We start from the raw sequence: 14,505 nt of genomic DNA, 5'->3' as shown, positions 1-14,505 counted from the left end.
CTGCTGCAAAACTCAAACTCTTCGAGCAAAGGAAAACAACCAAAACCCAAATATACCCAATTAGAGTGGGAGGAACACAGAAAAGAGACGCTCATTATTGTTTTTCAGTGAAATAACAACCCGGCATCTTTTCTTTGTTTTCTGAGGTTTTTGTTTTTACATAGCTGCTTACAAATTTATAGAGTGGGTTAAACACAAGGCAGTCATACAGCTTGTGTTAGATAGAAAACAGGCATCAATTTGCTGCCGTCAAGCTGTCAGTTTAATGAATCCACAAGGAATTGGGGTAAGTGCTCAGTTAAAATCCGTGGGTATATTGTTATGCAGAACACTTTCCAGGTAGTTCTGCTCCACAAAGATCTCCCTTATCTGACAAGATTTTGAAGCTCTGTTCTTCTGACGTGCAACTCCTAAGAGGAAGCTGGTTTAACTCATTCTGTAAAGGCATAGCAGGGAAAATTCTTTACTGGTTTTTCCTGCTCACAACCGAATGATATACAAAGTTAAGGGAAGGGGATTATTCTTGTGGTTTATCCATTCAGCACATACTCATGGGGGGTCTACTATGGGCTGGTCGCTTAAAAACAAAGAAGATATGGTTCCTGACCTTGAGAAACTTCAAGGGGAGTGGGAAAGACACACAGCTCACCATGGGAAGAGACACTATGAATATTCGGTGTTAGCGTGTGCCGGGCACTTTCCGTTGCCACTCTTCATCACATATGAGGTCAGACTTAATTGCTCTCGCTTACAGATGAGGAAACTGAGATCTAAATTATTTGGCCAAGGTCAACAACTCGTAAATGTTAAAGCAGAGGTGTAAATCCAAGCGTGTCCAACCACAACAGGTCATCTCCAAAGCTTACCATCTTTCCTCCCTAAATCACATCAGGGGAGACCCAGGGGACATCAGCCCATCAGGGCTGAGCTGGGGTAAGTAGAGAGGAACCATGTAGTTGCTGTCCCGTCTACTTGGGCTAATTGGGGCAGTTTCTCCAGCTGTCCTACACTGAATAAGGTCACAGTGATGACGATGATAATGGTTCTGATGGCAGGAGTGTTGGTCTTTGGAGTGTCAGTACAACCTTGACTGGTCATTAGTACTCTCATTGTAATTTCCCAGCCGAAGCCTCGTCAGCGTGACAGGGTTGCCTCAAAGCCTGTGCTGGTGAGTATTTAGAACAGATGTGCAAAGTCATACATTAGTGAGCTTGCCAGTGAGAGGCCATCCTGGTGTTGGTGATTTGGCTGCTCAAACCATGTCGTTTTCTTGCCCCGGGGAAGCCAGGGTCAGTAGTTGAAGGACTCTGCAAATCTGAGCTAAGGCAGTTTGACAGGACCACTCTTGGTCTCTCACCCAGCTCTTTGATCTTGGCCCTTCCCTAAATGCTTGTTGGGATGTGTCTTCCATGAGCACAAAATTCACTCCGCACGTTGCGATGGAGCTTGGATGGGGTGTTGGTAAGGAAGCGTACGTGGATAACTAGACCCAGATGGAGCAAATTACTCAGTTAAGCAGACTGGAGCCCATGGGTCCCCTTCCCATTTGTTTGGCTCTTATATTACGTGAAGGAACTTGGATCCACAAAGGAAAAGAATGTAAATGTTGATATAAAATGGAGACTCTTCCCCTGATGTTCCCTGTTACTGCCGATTTGAGGCAGCTCTCCTCTTTCATGTTGGTTTCCCACCAGAGCTGATCAGAGTCCATTTGCAAGGATTACTTTTTAAGGCGTGGGCTTGGTGGCAAAATAGTAAACCCCTCCTCTGGATTTTACTTATCTTCTTGCTCCATCTGAAGATGATGTTCTCCATAACCCTTATAAAATGACTTATTAAAACAGGGCTGCAGGGGCGTCTGAGTGGCTCAGTCAGTTAAGCGTCTGACTCTTGATCTCAGCTCTGGTCTTGATCTCAGGGTTGTGAGTTCAAACCCTGTATTGGGCATGGAGCCCACTTAAAAAAAAACAAATAAAAAACAAAACAAAACAAAAAAAACCCGGGGCTCCAGGGGAAAAAGTTTATGACACTGGATTTGGCAATGATTTCTTGGATATGACACCAACAACACAGGCAACAAAAAAATAGACAAATTGGACTTCATCAAAATGAAAAACTTTGGTATATCAAAGGCCACCATCAACAGAATAAAAAGGCAACCCATTGAATGGGAGAAAATACTTGCAAATCATTTATCTGATAAGAGATGTTGAACAGAGTTCAATTTCTAGGCCCAAGACAGAGCTCCTCCTTTTTGGGGTGCTACCAACTAAACTTTAGCATTCCTGTAAATGCTTTGCTTGACCAGAAACACAGTACATCCAGACAGCCAATCCCCAAACACCACGGCAACTCTGGGTTCTATACTTATTTCCTTGTTCCTTGATCTTCCTAAATAAGGTCAGATCTGCAACCCCAGCTAATCGTACCATTTCCCTATTGCCACTTTTTTTTTTCAAAATTTTTAATGTTTATTTATTTTTCAGAGAGAGAGGGAGAGACAGAGCATGAGCAGGGAAGGGGCAGAGAGAGAGGGGAACACAGAATCCAAAGCAAACTCCAGGCTCTAGCTGTCAGCACAGAGCCAGACATGGGGCTGGAACTCACAAGCCCTGAAGTCAAGACCTGAGGCAAAATCAGAAGCTTAACCAACCTAGCCACCCAGGTGCCCCTCCCTGTTGCCACTTCTAATGCTTCATAAAACTCATTCTTCCCCAGAACCCCTTGGGAAGAGTGCCCCACTATTTCTGAGGCACCATACTTCCCCAATCCAAGGATTGTTTTCCCTTGAATAAAGGACATCAACCTCATTACCAAATTTAGTTTTGTCATTCAATAGGGATTAATATCCAGAATATAGAGAAAAATCCTCAACTCAACAACAAAAACCAAACAGCCCAATTCAAAAATGGCCAAAGGACTTGAAAGGATATTTCTGCAAAGAAGATGTACAGATGGCTAATAGGCCCTTGGAAAGATGCTCAGCATCATTAATCATTAGGGAAATGCAAATCAAAACCATAACAAGATACCACTTCACATCCCCAAGGATGGCTGTCATCAAAAACCCGGAAAATAGTAAGTGCTGGTGAGGATGTGGAGAAATTGGAGCTCTTGTGCAGTGCTGTTGAGAATGTGAGCGGGTGCAGCTGCTATGGAAAATAGTATGGAGGTCCCTCAAAAAATTAAAAATAGACTTACTGTATGATCCAGCAATTTCACTTCTGGGTTTACACCAAAAAAAAAAAAAAAAAAAAAAAAAATTGAAAGCAGGGAGTTGAACAGATATTTGGACATCCAGGTTCATAGCAGCACTATTTAAAATAGCCAAAAGTTGGAAACAACCCAAGTGTCCTTTGATGGGTGAATGGATAAACAAAATGTGGAATATGCATACAATGGAATACTATTTAGCCTTAAGAAGGAAAGAAATTCTGACATAGGCAGCATCTTGGATGAACTCTGAGGGCATCATGTTAAATGAAAGGCGCCAGTCAAGAAAGGACAAATACCGTGTAATTCCACTTCTATGACGTGCTTAGAGTGGTCAAGGGGCCAGGGGGAAGAGAGAGTGAGGAGTTAGTATTTAATGGATACAAAGTTTGAATTTTGCAAGTTGAAAAAATTCTGGAGATGGATGGGGGTGATGGTTGCATAACAGTGTGAATATACTTAATGCCACTGAAGGTACCTTAAAAATGGTTAAAATGAGGGGCACCTGGGTGGCTCAGTCGGTTAAGTGTCTGACCCTTGATTTATGGCTGAGGTCATGATCTCATGGTTCGTGAGATCGAGCCCCAGCGTGAGGCCTACTTGGGATTCTCTCTCTCCTTCTCTCTCCCCCTCCCCTGCTCACATGCTCACGCACATGCACACACACTCAAAATAAATAAATAAGCATTAAAAAGAATACATACATAAATAAAAATGGTTTAAAATGGTAAATGCTATGTGTACATTTTATCTCAATTTTAAAATATATTTAAAAAACCCTCGACTCTGTTAGAGGCTTTCTTGAGGATAATAAGAAGAGGAGGAGATGATAATGGGTTCTCACTTGACTAACGCAGACTTTCTTTGGCTGCTGTAAGGACACGCATATTTGTTTTAACTCATTCATGTCTATGCATTTCAGTAAAAAGTGTGAGAAAAATAGCAATTCACTGAAAACAGGCCAGTCTGCCCTCTGTTCCAGCCTGTACATTTGTGTCCCCAAATGAATGAGCTGGAACAAGCCGCTGTCCCTTGGGTCTTTTCTTATTCCCAGGCATCTTGCCAAGGTGGAGGAACCTTGGTGCTTTAAAATGTCCATTTTTCACACAACAAGGCCCTTAAAACACAGGCCAGCTACTTTATGTGATGCACAGAGGAAGGACAGAGATGGCCTCCAAAAGCTTGTACTGGAGATACACTGGCAAAAGGGGAATCTGGTCCTCTGCCCTTAGGGGCTTTGCCATATAACGACAATAATAAGATTAATGGAAATAATAATAACTCATTCAAATCAGCTTATGAATGTATTCATTTGCATGTACATCTTTAAATACCTCACCATCTTCCAGAAAGGATGTGTGGTGGGTTGAAAGAATAATTAAAATAACATAGACTTTTTTAATGAATGGAATTTTACAGGAAATCTATGTGGAGAATAATAGAAGAACTAGATGAGGCTGCAGAGAGACTTAGTGCATAGACATTCATACTGTAATATCCTACAAAATAAATACAGTTGGGCCTTGAATTTAGTTTTCGGCATTCTGTGGCCAAATGAAAAAGTTACAAGACCCTCAGTGCTTGTAGGATAAGAGTGGGGTCATTTTTACACCTGTCGCAAGCATAGTATAATGTATAGAACTGTTGAATCACTACGTCGTATACCCGAAACTGTTGTACCATTGTGTGTCCATGATATTGAAATTAAAGTTAAAAGAAAAACAAGAGTGAGGTCATTGCTGAAGAAGAGCAAAGCTTCCTTACTCTCAGGTCCTGTGTCCTCCAAAAAGGTAGACTGGGCCACTTAATGAGGCAGGGTCTTCAACAACATCCTTATAACAAACACAGTGGTAGCCTAGTGTCTAGGATTCTTAGAGTATTTAGGATGCATGATGAAATAGAACAGTTCAGTAGGAGCAGTTCTCTGGGGCTAAAACTGCTACCCTGGTTATCTGGCTTCCTTTGCAGACTGCCTTTAGGCGACCATCCAGGAACATTGTTTCTGGCATGCATGATTTTGATAAAAATTGGGTAGTCAACAGTTCAAAATTACATTCTTTGGCAAAAGCCTGGGGTGCAATTATTTTATCTTGTAGATTAAATCCACACCCACATATTTAAAAATCACCCAAAGAGAAGATGGGATTGACATTCTTTTACAAAAATTAACAAGCTGACCCCGAGCTCCTGCGTGAAAAAGGGAGTCTCATCCTTGTCTACAGAGTGACCCAAGGCCCTGCCTGTGGGTGGGGCCAACTTCTCCATAGAAAACTATTCTAACTCAGTCCCAACACCTGAACAAATAACAATCAAGGCTTCAAAATTCCACTCTGGACAGCATGGGAATAATGAGAAAATATATTTTTTTTTAACTTTTTTTAATGTTTATTTTTTATTTTTATTTTTTAACTTTTATTCAGTTCTGAGAGACAGAGCGCAAGCAGGGGAGGGGCAGAGAGAGAGGGAGACACAGAATCTGAAGCAGGCTCCAGGCTCCAGGCTCCGAGCTGTCATCACGGAGCCCAACACCGGGCTCGGAACTCACGAACAGTGAGATCCTGACCTGAGCTGAAGTCGGCGCTTAACCAACTAAGTCATCCAGGCACCCCTAATGTTTATTTATTTTTGAGAGAGAGAGAGAGAGACAGAGCCCAAGGAGGGAGGGGCAGGGAGAGAAGGGGAGACACAGAATCGGAAGCAGGCTCCAGACTCCCAGCTGTCAGCGCAGAGCCTGACGTGGGGCTTGAACCCATGAACCATGAGATCACGATCTGAGCCGAAGTTGGACACTTAACTGACTCAGCCACCCAGCTGCCCTGGGAATAATGAAAAATTTTAAATAATAGATACCAACTTCTTTTCACAGCCAGAGAAAAATTTCCCATGGTACATGGATAAAATGTTGAATTTTAAGCTAATGGACTCTAAGAATAAATTAGTTGCAAACTGTACCCCTAGATAACTAACTAAATTGGCTTGCAGTGTAGTTGAATTTGGCTAATTACATTTTGTGTCAAAAATGATGATTTGGGCTTTATAGTAGTTCATCTTGGCCATTTTTCCTGAATGAAAGATGGTAGGACCTTTTGTTGTTGAGGCCATTCCTAGACCCCTGACAATGTGGAAGAACTTACCTATTTTTCTGTTCTCTTTAGCAGCAAGCAAGTATATAGATTTGCTAAAAGTGGTTTTCAAACTATTAAGAGGAAGGTTAAAAAAGAGAACCAAAATATATTCCTCCATTTTCTCATCTGCATAATGGGGGGTATTAATAACATCTACCTGGTAGAGTTATAATGACAATTAAATATGCAAAAGCAGTTAGGATAGCAGCTAGCACATAATAAGCATCCAATATATCTTAGCTATTATTATTGCTAGTATCATTTCTCAGAACTTTTGTCTGATTTGACAAAAAGTAAGTCCTGCTGAACCTCATTTCATAAGATAATAAAGGGCAGGTTTTCTAAAAGAATCAGTCACTAGGGGCTCTCCTGAACTGATAGCATAGTTCAGACTGGGACTTGTACACCGAATTAGAGGCCAAGGAAAATCAGTAATAAAAGTTGCAAACTGTGTTAGTAACTGCTTTTCATAGGCCTCTATGGAGGCTGAGATCGTCAATCGTACAATTACAGGTTTGGGTTTTTTTTAAGTTATTTATTTATTTTGAGAGAGGAGGATAGCGTGTGCATGGGAAAGGCAGAGAGGGAGAGAGAGAGAATCCCAAGTAGGCTCTGCACCGTCAGCACAGAGCCTGACGCAGGGCTCAAACTCATGAACTGTGAGATCATGACCTGAGCTGAAACCAAGAGTCAGATGCTCAACCGACTGAGCCACCCAGGCACCCCACAATTACTGTTCCTAAAGCCTGCTAGCTTCTCAGTAGAAAAATGGCTTGAGAAATCCAGAGTTAAATTTTTTAAAGTAGCAGTGGAAGCTATCCTTTAAAAAAGGATAAGAGGGACACCTGAGTGGCTCAGTCAGCTGCGTCCAACTCTTGGTTGTGGCTCAGGTCATGATCTCACAATTTATGGGATTGAGCCCCAAGTCGGGCTCTGTGTTGACATCGTGAAGCCTGTTTGGGATTCTCTCTCTCTTAGTAAGTAAATACATTAAAAAATAAAAGAAAATTAAAAAGGTCATAGAGCTTACCCTGAGTTCATGTATTTTATTTTTTATTTTATTATTTTTAAAAGATTTTATTTTTAAATAATCGCTACACCTAACATGGGGTTTGAACTCACAGCCCCCAACACCAAGAGTCACATGCTCTTCTGAATGAACCAGCTGGGTCCCCCTGAGTTCCTATATTTTAGATCATACCAGTTTTCTTACTGGAGGGAGCAGACTGGTGGGATTTGGAACACACCAGTCCTACTGGACTTTGGACAGTTGTAGGGCCAGGAAGGTTACACTGGGGGCTTGCTGTAATTTGGGTTTTGTAGCATCAAGGTTAGGAGCTTGGGCTTTGTAGAGAGCCTGGATTGGAGGCATGGCTTGGCCTCTGAACTCGTTGTGAGCTCTCAGCAAGTTTCCTCATCTTCTGAGCATTCGTTTCCTTGTCTATAAATCAAGTGGTAGCACCCACTAATTGAGTTGTTGGAAGGAGTTTTTGTGTGTGTGTGTGTTTTTAATTTGGAAACAAACATTCCAGATGTTTGATCTGGTATTCCAGATCTGTGATCTAGTGTAATGAGTGTCTTTGATACCAAATTTTCCCAATGTTTTTTAACATGATGGAATAGAGGGCTTTAAAAAGAATATACCTTCTTTACATGAATTCAAAAGTCCCATGATTAAGACCCATCTCACTTTTAAAAAGTGGGGGGAGCGCCTGGGTAGCTCAGTCGGTTGAGTGTCTGCCTCTTGATCTCAGCAAAGCTCTTGATTTTAGGGTCATGAGTTCAAGCCCATGTTGGGCTCCATGTTGGGCTCCATGCTGGGCATGGAGCAGTGGGGGTGTTTTCCTCACTTTATGCGGAAGATGCACCAAATAAGGTTGAAGGCGATTCCTGGTCACAGCCTGCCTAACCTCGCCCTCACTGTCATTCTCGCAGCCCTTTGGGCCAAATGCAAAGAGCCTGTGACATGAGCAGAGCCCAAAGCAGCCCCCAAGGCCCCAACATGGCAGCTGGGAAGGAGATTTAAATAAAAGAATGCAATTAAAATACTTAGCACTGTGCCCAACACATTGTTGGTAGCTGTCATTAGTGTACTTGAAAATCAATTCTGTGTGTATGATAGATCCTTTTCCAGAATGTGACCAGAGCAGAGTCTAGGGAGATCGAGAAACCTATCCATGGTTTATTAAATCAAGAAAATTAGCCTCCTTTGAGGTCTAGAGTTCCTAAATCTGGTGTCCTTTAAAAAGGTCTCCATTTTGGGGGGCACCTGGATGGCTCAGTCGGTTAAGCCTCCCACTTTGGTTCAGATCATGATCTCATGGTTTGTGTGTTCGAGCCCTGCATCAGGCTCTGTGCTGACAGCTCAGAGCCTGGAGCCTGCTTCAGATTCTGTGTATCCCTCTCTCTCTGCCTGTCCCCTGCTCGTGCTCTCTGTCTCTCAAAAATTAAAATAAAATTTTTAAAAAAGTCTTCATTTTTTATGGGTTTATTTATTTTTGAGAGAGAGAGAGAGAGAGAGAGAGAGAGAGAATGCGCACATGCAATAAGGGTAGGTAGGGGCAGAGAGGGAGGGGACAAAGGATCCAAGACAGGCTCTGCACGGACAGCAGAGAGCCCAATGCAGGGCTTGAACTCATGAACCATGAGATCATGACCTGAGCCGAAGTTGGATGCTTCACCAACTGAGCAACCCAGATGCCCCAAAAGGTCTTAATTTTAAATAAATAGTATCCAGGCTGCCCTTTCATATTTTCATGTAACCCACCCAAGATTTTCTTTGCTATCTTCTCAAGCTGAGAACCAGAAGCCCAGGCCCTAAGTTTGCCAAACATGGCCTAATAGGTAAAGCCAGTTAAAAAAAAAATCTCTATTGATCTTAAAACAATAAATATTAATTCAAAATATAAAAATTTAAGAGGAATAAAAAGAAGCACAAAAGATAAATTAAAAACTAGAAAATAATAAATATCAAGTATGATTTTTTAAACCCTTTTTAAAAATTTTAACTCCAGTGTGGTTAACATATAGTGTTGTATTAGTTTCAGATGTACAATATAGTGATTCAACACTTCCGTACATCACCTGGTGCTCATCATGACAAGTGCCCTCTTTAACCCCTGTCACCTATTTCATCCAACCCCCCACCCACTCCCTTGGTAACCATCAGTGTGTTCTCTGTAATTAAGAGGTTACTTTTTGGTTTATCTCTCTCTCCCTCTTTTTCCCCTTTTGTTTCTGTTTTTTTCTTTTTTTGAAGATTTATTTATTTTGAATGAGAGAGAGTGAGTGAGCAGGGGAGGGGCAGAGAGAGAGAATCCCGAGCAGGCTCCTCCCTGATGTAGGGCTCTATTTCATTTACCGTGAAATCATGACCCTGAGCTGAAATCAAGAGTTGGACCCTTAACCGACTGTGCCACCCAGGTGCCCCCCCCGTTTGTTTTGTTTCTTAAATTCCACATGTGAGTGAAATCATATGGTATTTGTCTTTCTGTGACTGACTTATTTCACTTAGCATAATAATCTCTAGGTCCATTCATGTCATTGCAAATGGGAAGATCTCATTCTTCTTTATGGCTGAGTAATGTTCCATCACTTATTATATATATGTATACACATATATGTATATATATACCACATCTTCTTTTTAAAATTAAATTTTTTTAATGTTTATTTTTGAGACAGAGAGAGACAGAGCATGAAGGGGGGAGGGTCAGAGAGAGAGGGAGACACAGAATCCAAAGTAGGCCCCAGGCTCCAAGCTGTCAGCACAGAGCTTGATGCGAGGCTTGAACTCACGAACTATGAGATCATGACCTGAGCTGAAGTCTGATGCTTAACTGACTGAGCCACCCAGGCACCCCCACCACATCTTCTTTATCCGTTCATCTATCAATGGATACTTGTGCTGCTTCCATAATTTGGCCATGGCAAATAATGCTACAATAATCATAGGGGTGCATATATTCTTTCAAATTAGTGTTTTAATATTCTTTGGGTAAATAGCCAGTAGTGTGATTGCTGGATCATAGGTAGTTCTATTTTTAACTTTTTGAGGAACTTCTGTACTGTTTTCCATAGTGGCTGCACCAGTTTGCATTCCCACCAACAATGCACAAGGGTTCCTTTTTTTCCACATCCTCACCAACATTTGTTGTTTCTTGTGTTGTTGAGTTTAACCATTCTGACAGGTGTGAGATGATATTCCATTGTAGTTTTGGTTTGTATTTCCCTGATGGTAAGTGATGTTGAGCATCTTGTCATGTGTCTGATGGCCATCTGGATGTATTCTTTGGAGAAATGCCTGTTCATGTCTCCTGCCCATTTTCTAACTGGATTATTTGTTAAAATAAAGTATGATATTTTATTATCCATTTATTTATTTTTATAAAGTATGATTTTAAAAGGAAAAAACAATTTGAGTTGCACTTTTAATGAAAGATAAATCAGTAGAAAATGTTAAAAAGGCAGGAAAATGTAAGGCAAGAACTCCAAAAGAATAAAAAACAGTGCAAGTTAGAACAAAGTACTAAAATAGGGAAGAGCTACAAAGTTTTAAAAACAAGGTAAAAATATATCCTCCAAAAAGATAAAGAACAGATCCATCTGGAAGTAGGCGAGTGACGTGATCTTAAGTGGGTCCTCTAAGCTGGAACAGTTTCCCAACTCAGGGTCCTCTGTCTAGGCTGCTGAGAGTGGGCTGTCTGTTAATACTGACCACTTTTTGTGTAGTGCTCCCGAACCACTCCTCTATCCTTTACCTACTCGTTTCTGTCATTCCTCCCAAGTGCTCCAGGTCGTAGAAATTGCTATCCCCATACAGAGAAGCAAACTAAGGTTTGGATAAGTGCCTTGCTCCACTAGCCCCTTCTGATGCCAAAACCCATGTATATGCTTGATCTTTTTCACTTTTCAAGAAATATTGACATCAATACATCACAATGTATTGTTGTCATCAACAACAGAGACAATAACAAAATCCCACACCCTTTAATCCTTCTCACTCACCATGTCAAGATTACCCATCAGATTCGGAGAGACTGACATTCTTAGCAAACAGCTCAGCAATAGTAAATGTGCAGTGGGTGCTCTGTTTACCTTAATAACCCTCTGGAGTGTTAGGGATTTTTTTTTTGTTTTTTGTTTTTTAAGTTTATTTATTTATTTTGAGAAGAGAAAGAGACTGAGTGCATGTGCGAGCAAGGGAGCGGGCAGAGACATAGAGGGAGAGAGAGAATCCTAAGCAGGCTCAGTGCTGTCAGCACCGAACCTGACACAGGCTCCATCTCACAAACCATGAGATCATGACCTGAGCTGAAAATCAAGAGTTGGGCAGTCAACTGACTGAGCCACCCAGGCACCCATGGAGTGTTAAGGTTTTTTTTGTTTTTTTTTGTTTTTTTTTTTATCTCTTCTCCTTTCCCTCACTTTTTTTTTGGGTGCAAATTTGATCCCAGTCATTCAAATATTTACCTCAGTTCAGTCTCCTAAATATCTCCTTAATGTGAACACTTTTCTCCTTTTTCACTGCCACTGCTAAGTTCAGGCCGCCATCTTGCCATTCCTTGTATTAATTTCCCATGACTCCTGTAACAAATTACCACATATCGGGTGGCTTAAAACAGCAGAAACTTGTTGTCTCCAGCTGTAGAGAATATCAGCGTTATTGTGCCGAAATCCTGGTGTGTCTGCAGGGCCCCACTGCCCTCCAGAGGCTCTACGGGACGATCCACTTCTCGCCTCCTCCAGCTTCTGTTGGCTGCTGGCATTTCTTGGCTTGTGTCCCATCACTCCAGTCTCCGCCTCTGTGGTCACATGGCCTCCTCCTCCGTGTGTGTCAAATCTCTTTCTCTTACAAATATATGTGTTTGCATTTGGGGCCTACCCAGATAATTTGGGGCAAACTCCCCATCTCAAGATTCTTAATTTAATCACAATTGCAAAGACCCCTTTTTGCCATGTTAGGTGACATTCACAGGTCCCAAGGATTAGGGTGTGACTGTCTTTCGGGGGGCCATTTTTCAGTCTGCCACACCCCAAGACTTTTGCAACCATCTCTGCCTTCTGTCCTCTACTGGGAGCCCAAGTTCCTTTAAACACACAGATCAAATCATGTCATTCCCTTGAAACTCTTCAGCGGCCACTTGGCTCTTGGCAGGGTTCTGACACTCTGCTGAGTAAGTGCGCCTTTTTGTGTATTCCATCAGAGCTCTTACCTCGATAGGGACAGTCTCCCTATCACGTATCCACCTTGTACGTGGGATGTTTTTCCTGTGACACACAGTAGGTGCTTAATAAATATGTGTTGAGCCTCTACATCCACCTCGCCAAGAATAATACTCCAACAGAGAGCACTAATCCACGCAGAAGAGTTTTTGCTGGAGAGGATCATATATGTGAATGCCAAAAGTTCCCACGGATCTTTATTTTTAAGCAGAAACCAAGTATTATGTAATTAAGGGATCAAAGAAAACATTTTCATGCTTATTACATTATTCTGTTTTCTTTCAGGCCATTCCTGTGTTTCTTACTTTGCATAATGTAGCTGAAGTTATCATCTGTGGGCACCAGAAGTGTTTTCGGAAAGAGGTAAATGATAATGCAAAATGCTAGTCTCGCTTCCCTTGCTTTAAATTTCAGAGATGAACTCTTTTTTTTTTTTTTTTTTTTTTTAATGGCCCAAATTAGTGTCTACCTTTTCCTGCCATCTGTTTCCTGTCAGTGGTCAAGACTGCCTGGCAGTCATCACTAATTTCAAGCATCGTGTATTTGACATCTCTTCAGTTCACTGTGCATGTGTGGGAATGCTTGATCTGAATGGCACTCAGCTGCAGGTCAGGGCAGAGCAAGCACCTTGGGATATGAGGAGGAATTTACTGTGGGCTGAGGAATGGGGGCGGGGGTCCTTATTCCCACCCACAATGAACCCCAGGGGCCATAGGGAAACATATTGCAGAGATTCACGTAGGGTGCTGGGAGCATTACCTCCCTCCCCCCCCCCCCCCCGGGGGAAATCCCCTTTCTTCCCAAGCCCAGCTCTGCCTCACACCAGCTCAAGAAAGTGTCTTTGCTTTCTGTGCCTCTACTGGGGAAAAGGGGACACTAACGACACCTGGCTCATACAGTTGTTGGGAGGACGCAGCGAGGCACATGTGTTAAGTATTTCTGAAAGTTTCTGGCGCCTAGTAGGTATTTATTAATGTTATTAGTGGCAGTTTTAATTTGGTCCTCTTTTGGGAGCTCTTTTTTCTAACATCTGCCCATTTGAGATGGTTTCATATAAAAATGTGGAACTTTCCAACCAGAGAGGCTAGTTGGCCATTCAGGCAGCTCACTTCTTACGGGTGTGTGGGAGAGAGAGGCATCCTTCCCATGGCCGAGGCCACTCCATACACCTGTGCACCCTGTCATTCCCATCTGCTGCTTGCGGGCAGCTCCATGGACTACCTCCTTATCCTGGATAGCTGACCTCTCTCTGTCTCTGCTGGCTGACTTTCCTCAACCAGTGGACACACTCAGTGCTCTCAGTCCACCAAGGATGGAGTGGGCCCTGGGAGACCCGCCAACACTAACCCAGCTCTGAAAGGCTGTGTTTCTAAAACCAACACTGGATGCCAACGCCGGCGTGCTCTCTTGCCTGTGCACCCCTCCACCTCCGCCCCACCGCATCCTTGCCCTCCCCCAGCACAGTGTGTGAGGGAGGGAGGGAGGGTCAGGTTCGGAGCTGTTCATGGCCTCGTGCCCTTCTCACCCCCAACCTGCTCCGGCTTCTGCCCCCACCATTCCCCTGGAGTTGCTTAGGCTGAAGTCACCGATGGCTGCGTTTATGCGACTTCCGTTGGCCTTGTACACCATTCACCAGGTTCACTGCTGCCTTTCCTTGAGTCTCTTGGCCCCCTTGACCTGTTGGTTCTCTTTCCCGGTCTCTGGCTCTTCCTTCTCCCTTTCTTTCGTCTGCCCTTCAGGGTCTCCCAAGGCTCTGTGTCAGGAGCCCTTTGCTCCCATGCACACTCTCTGGATAGTCTCATCCACACCCATGGCAGCGCCCCCGCTCCATTCACTGTGACTCCTGTGTCCCATCTCCAGCCCAGGCCTCTCTCTTGAGCTCAGATCCCCACGGCCTGCTGCCTCTAGCTGTCTGCCCAGCTGTTTCCTGGGCATCTGAAAT

The 14,505-nt window shown here is 43.0% G+C and overlaps 1 protein-coding gene across 6 annotated transcripts in view; it reads left to right on the top strand.

Annotated features, from left to right (window-relative positions):
* The window catches only part of TMEM241 (transmembrane protein 241), a 114,266-nt gene that overhangs the window by 26,812 nt on the left and 72,949 nt on the right, over positions 1-14,505 (top strand). For all 6 annotated transcript variants that reach the window (XR_006209889.1, XM_007075988.2, XM_042962144.1 and 3 more), the window contains exon 5: positions 12,849-12,926. Coding sequence is in view for 5 of the 6 variants with exons in the window: in XM_007075988.2 (XP_007076050.1) it covers positions 12,849-12,926 (78 nt within the window). In the remaining variant the exon portion in view is untranslated. The remainder of the gene's footprint in view (positions 1-12,848; positions 12,927-14,505) is intronic.

This window comes from Panthera tigris, chromosome D3, assembly GCF_018350195.1.
Source record: "Panthera tigris isolate Pti1 chromosome D3, P.tigris_Pti1_mat1.1, whole genome shotgun sequence".
Lineage (NCBI taxonomy): Eukaryota > Metazoa > Chordata > Mammalia > Carnivora > Felidae > Panthera > Panthera tigris.
This window is presented reverse-complemented; position numbering and strand designations above follow the sequence as displayed.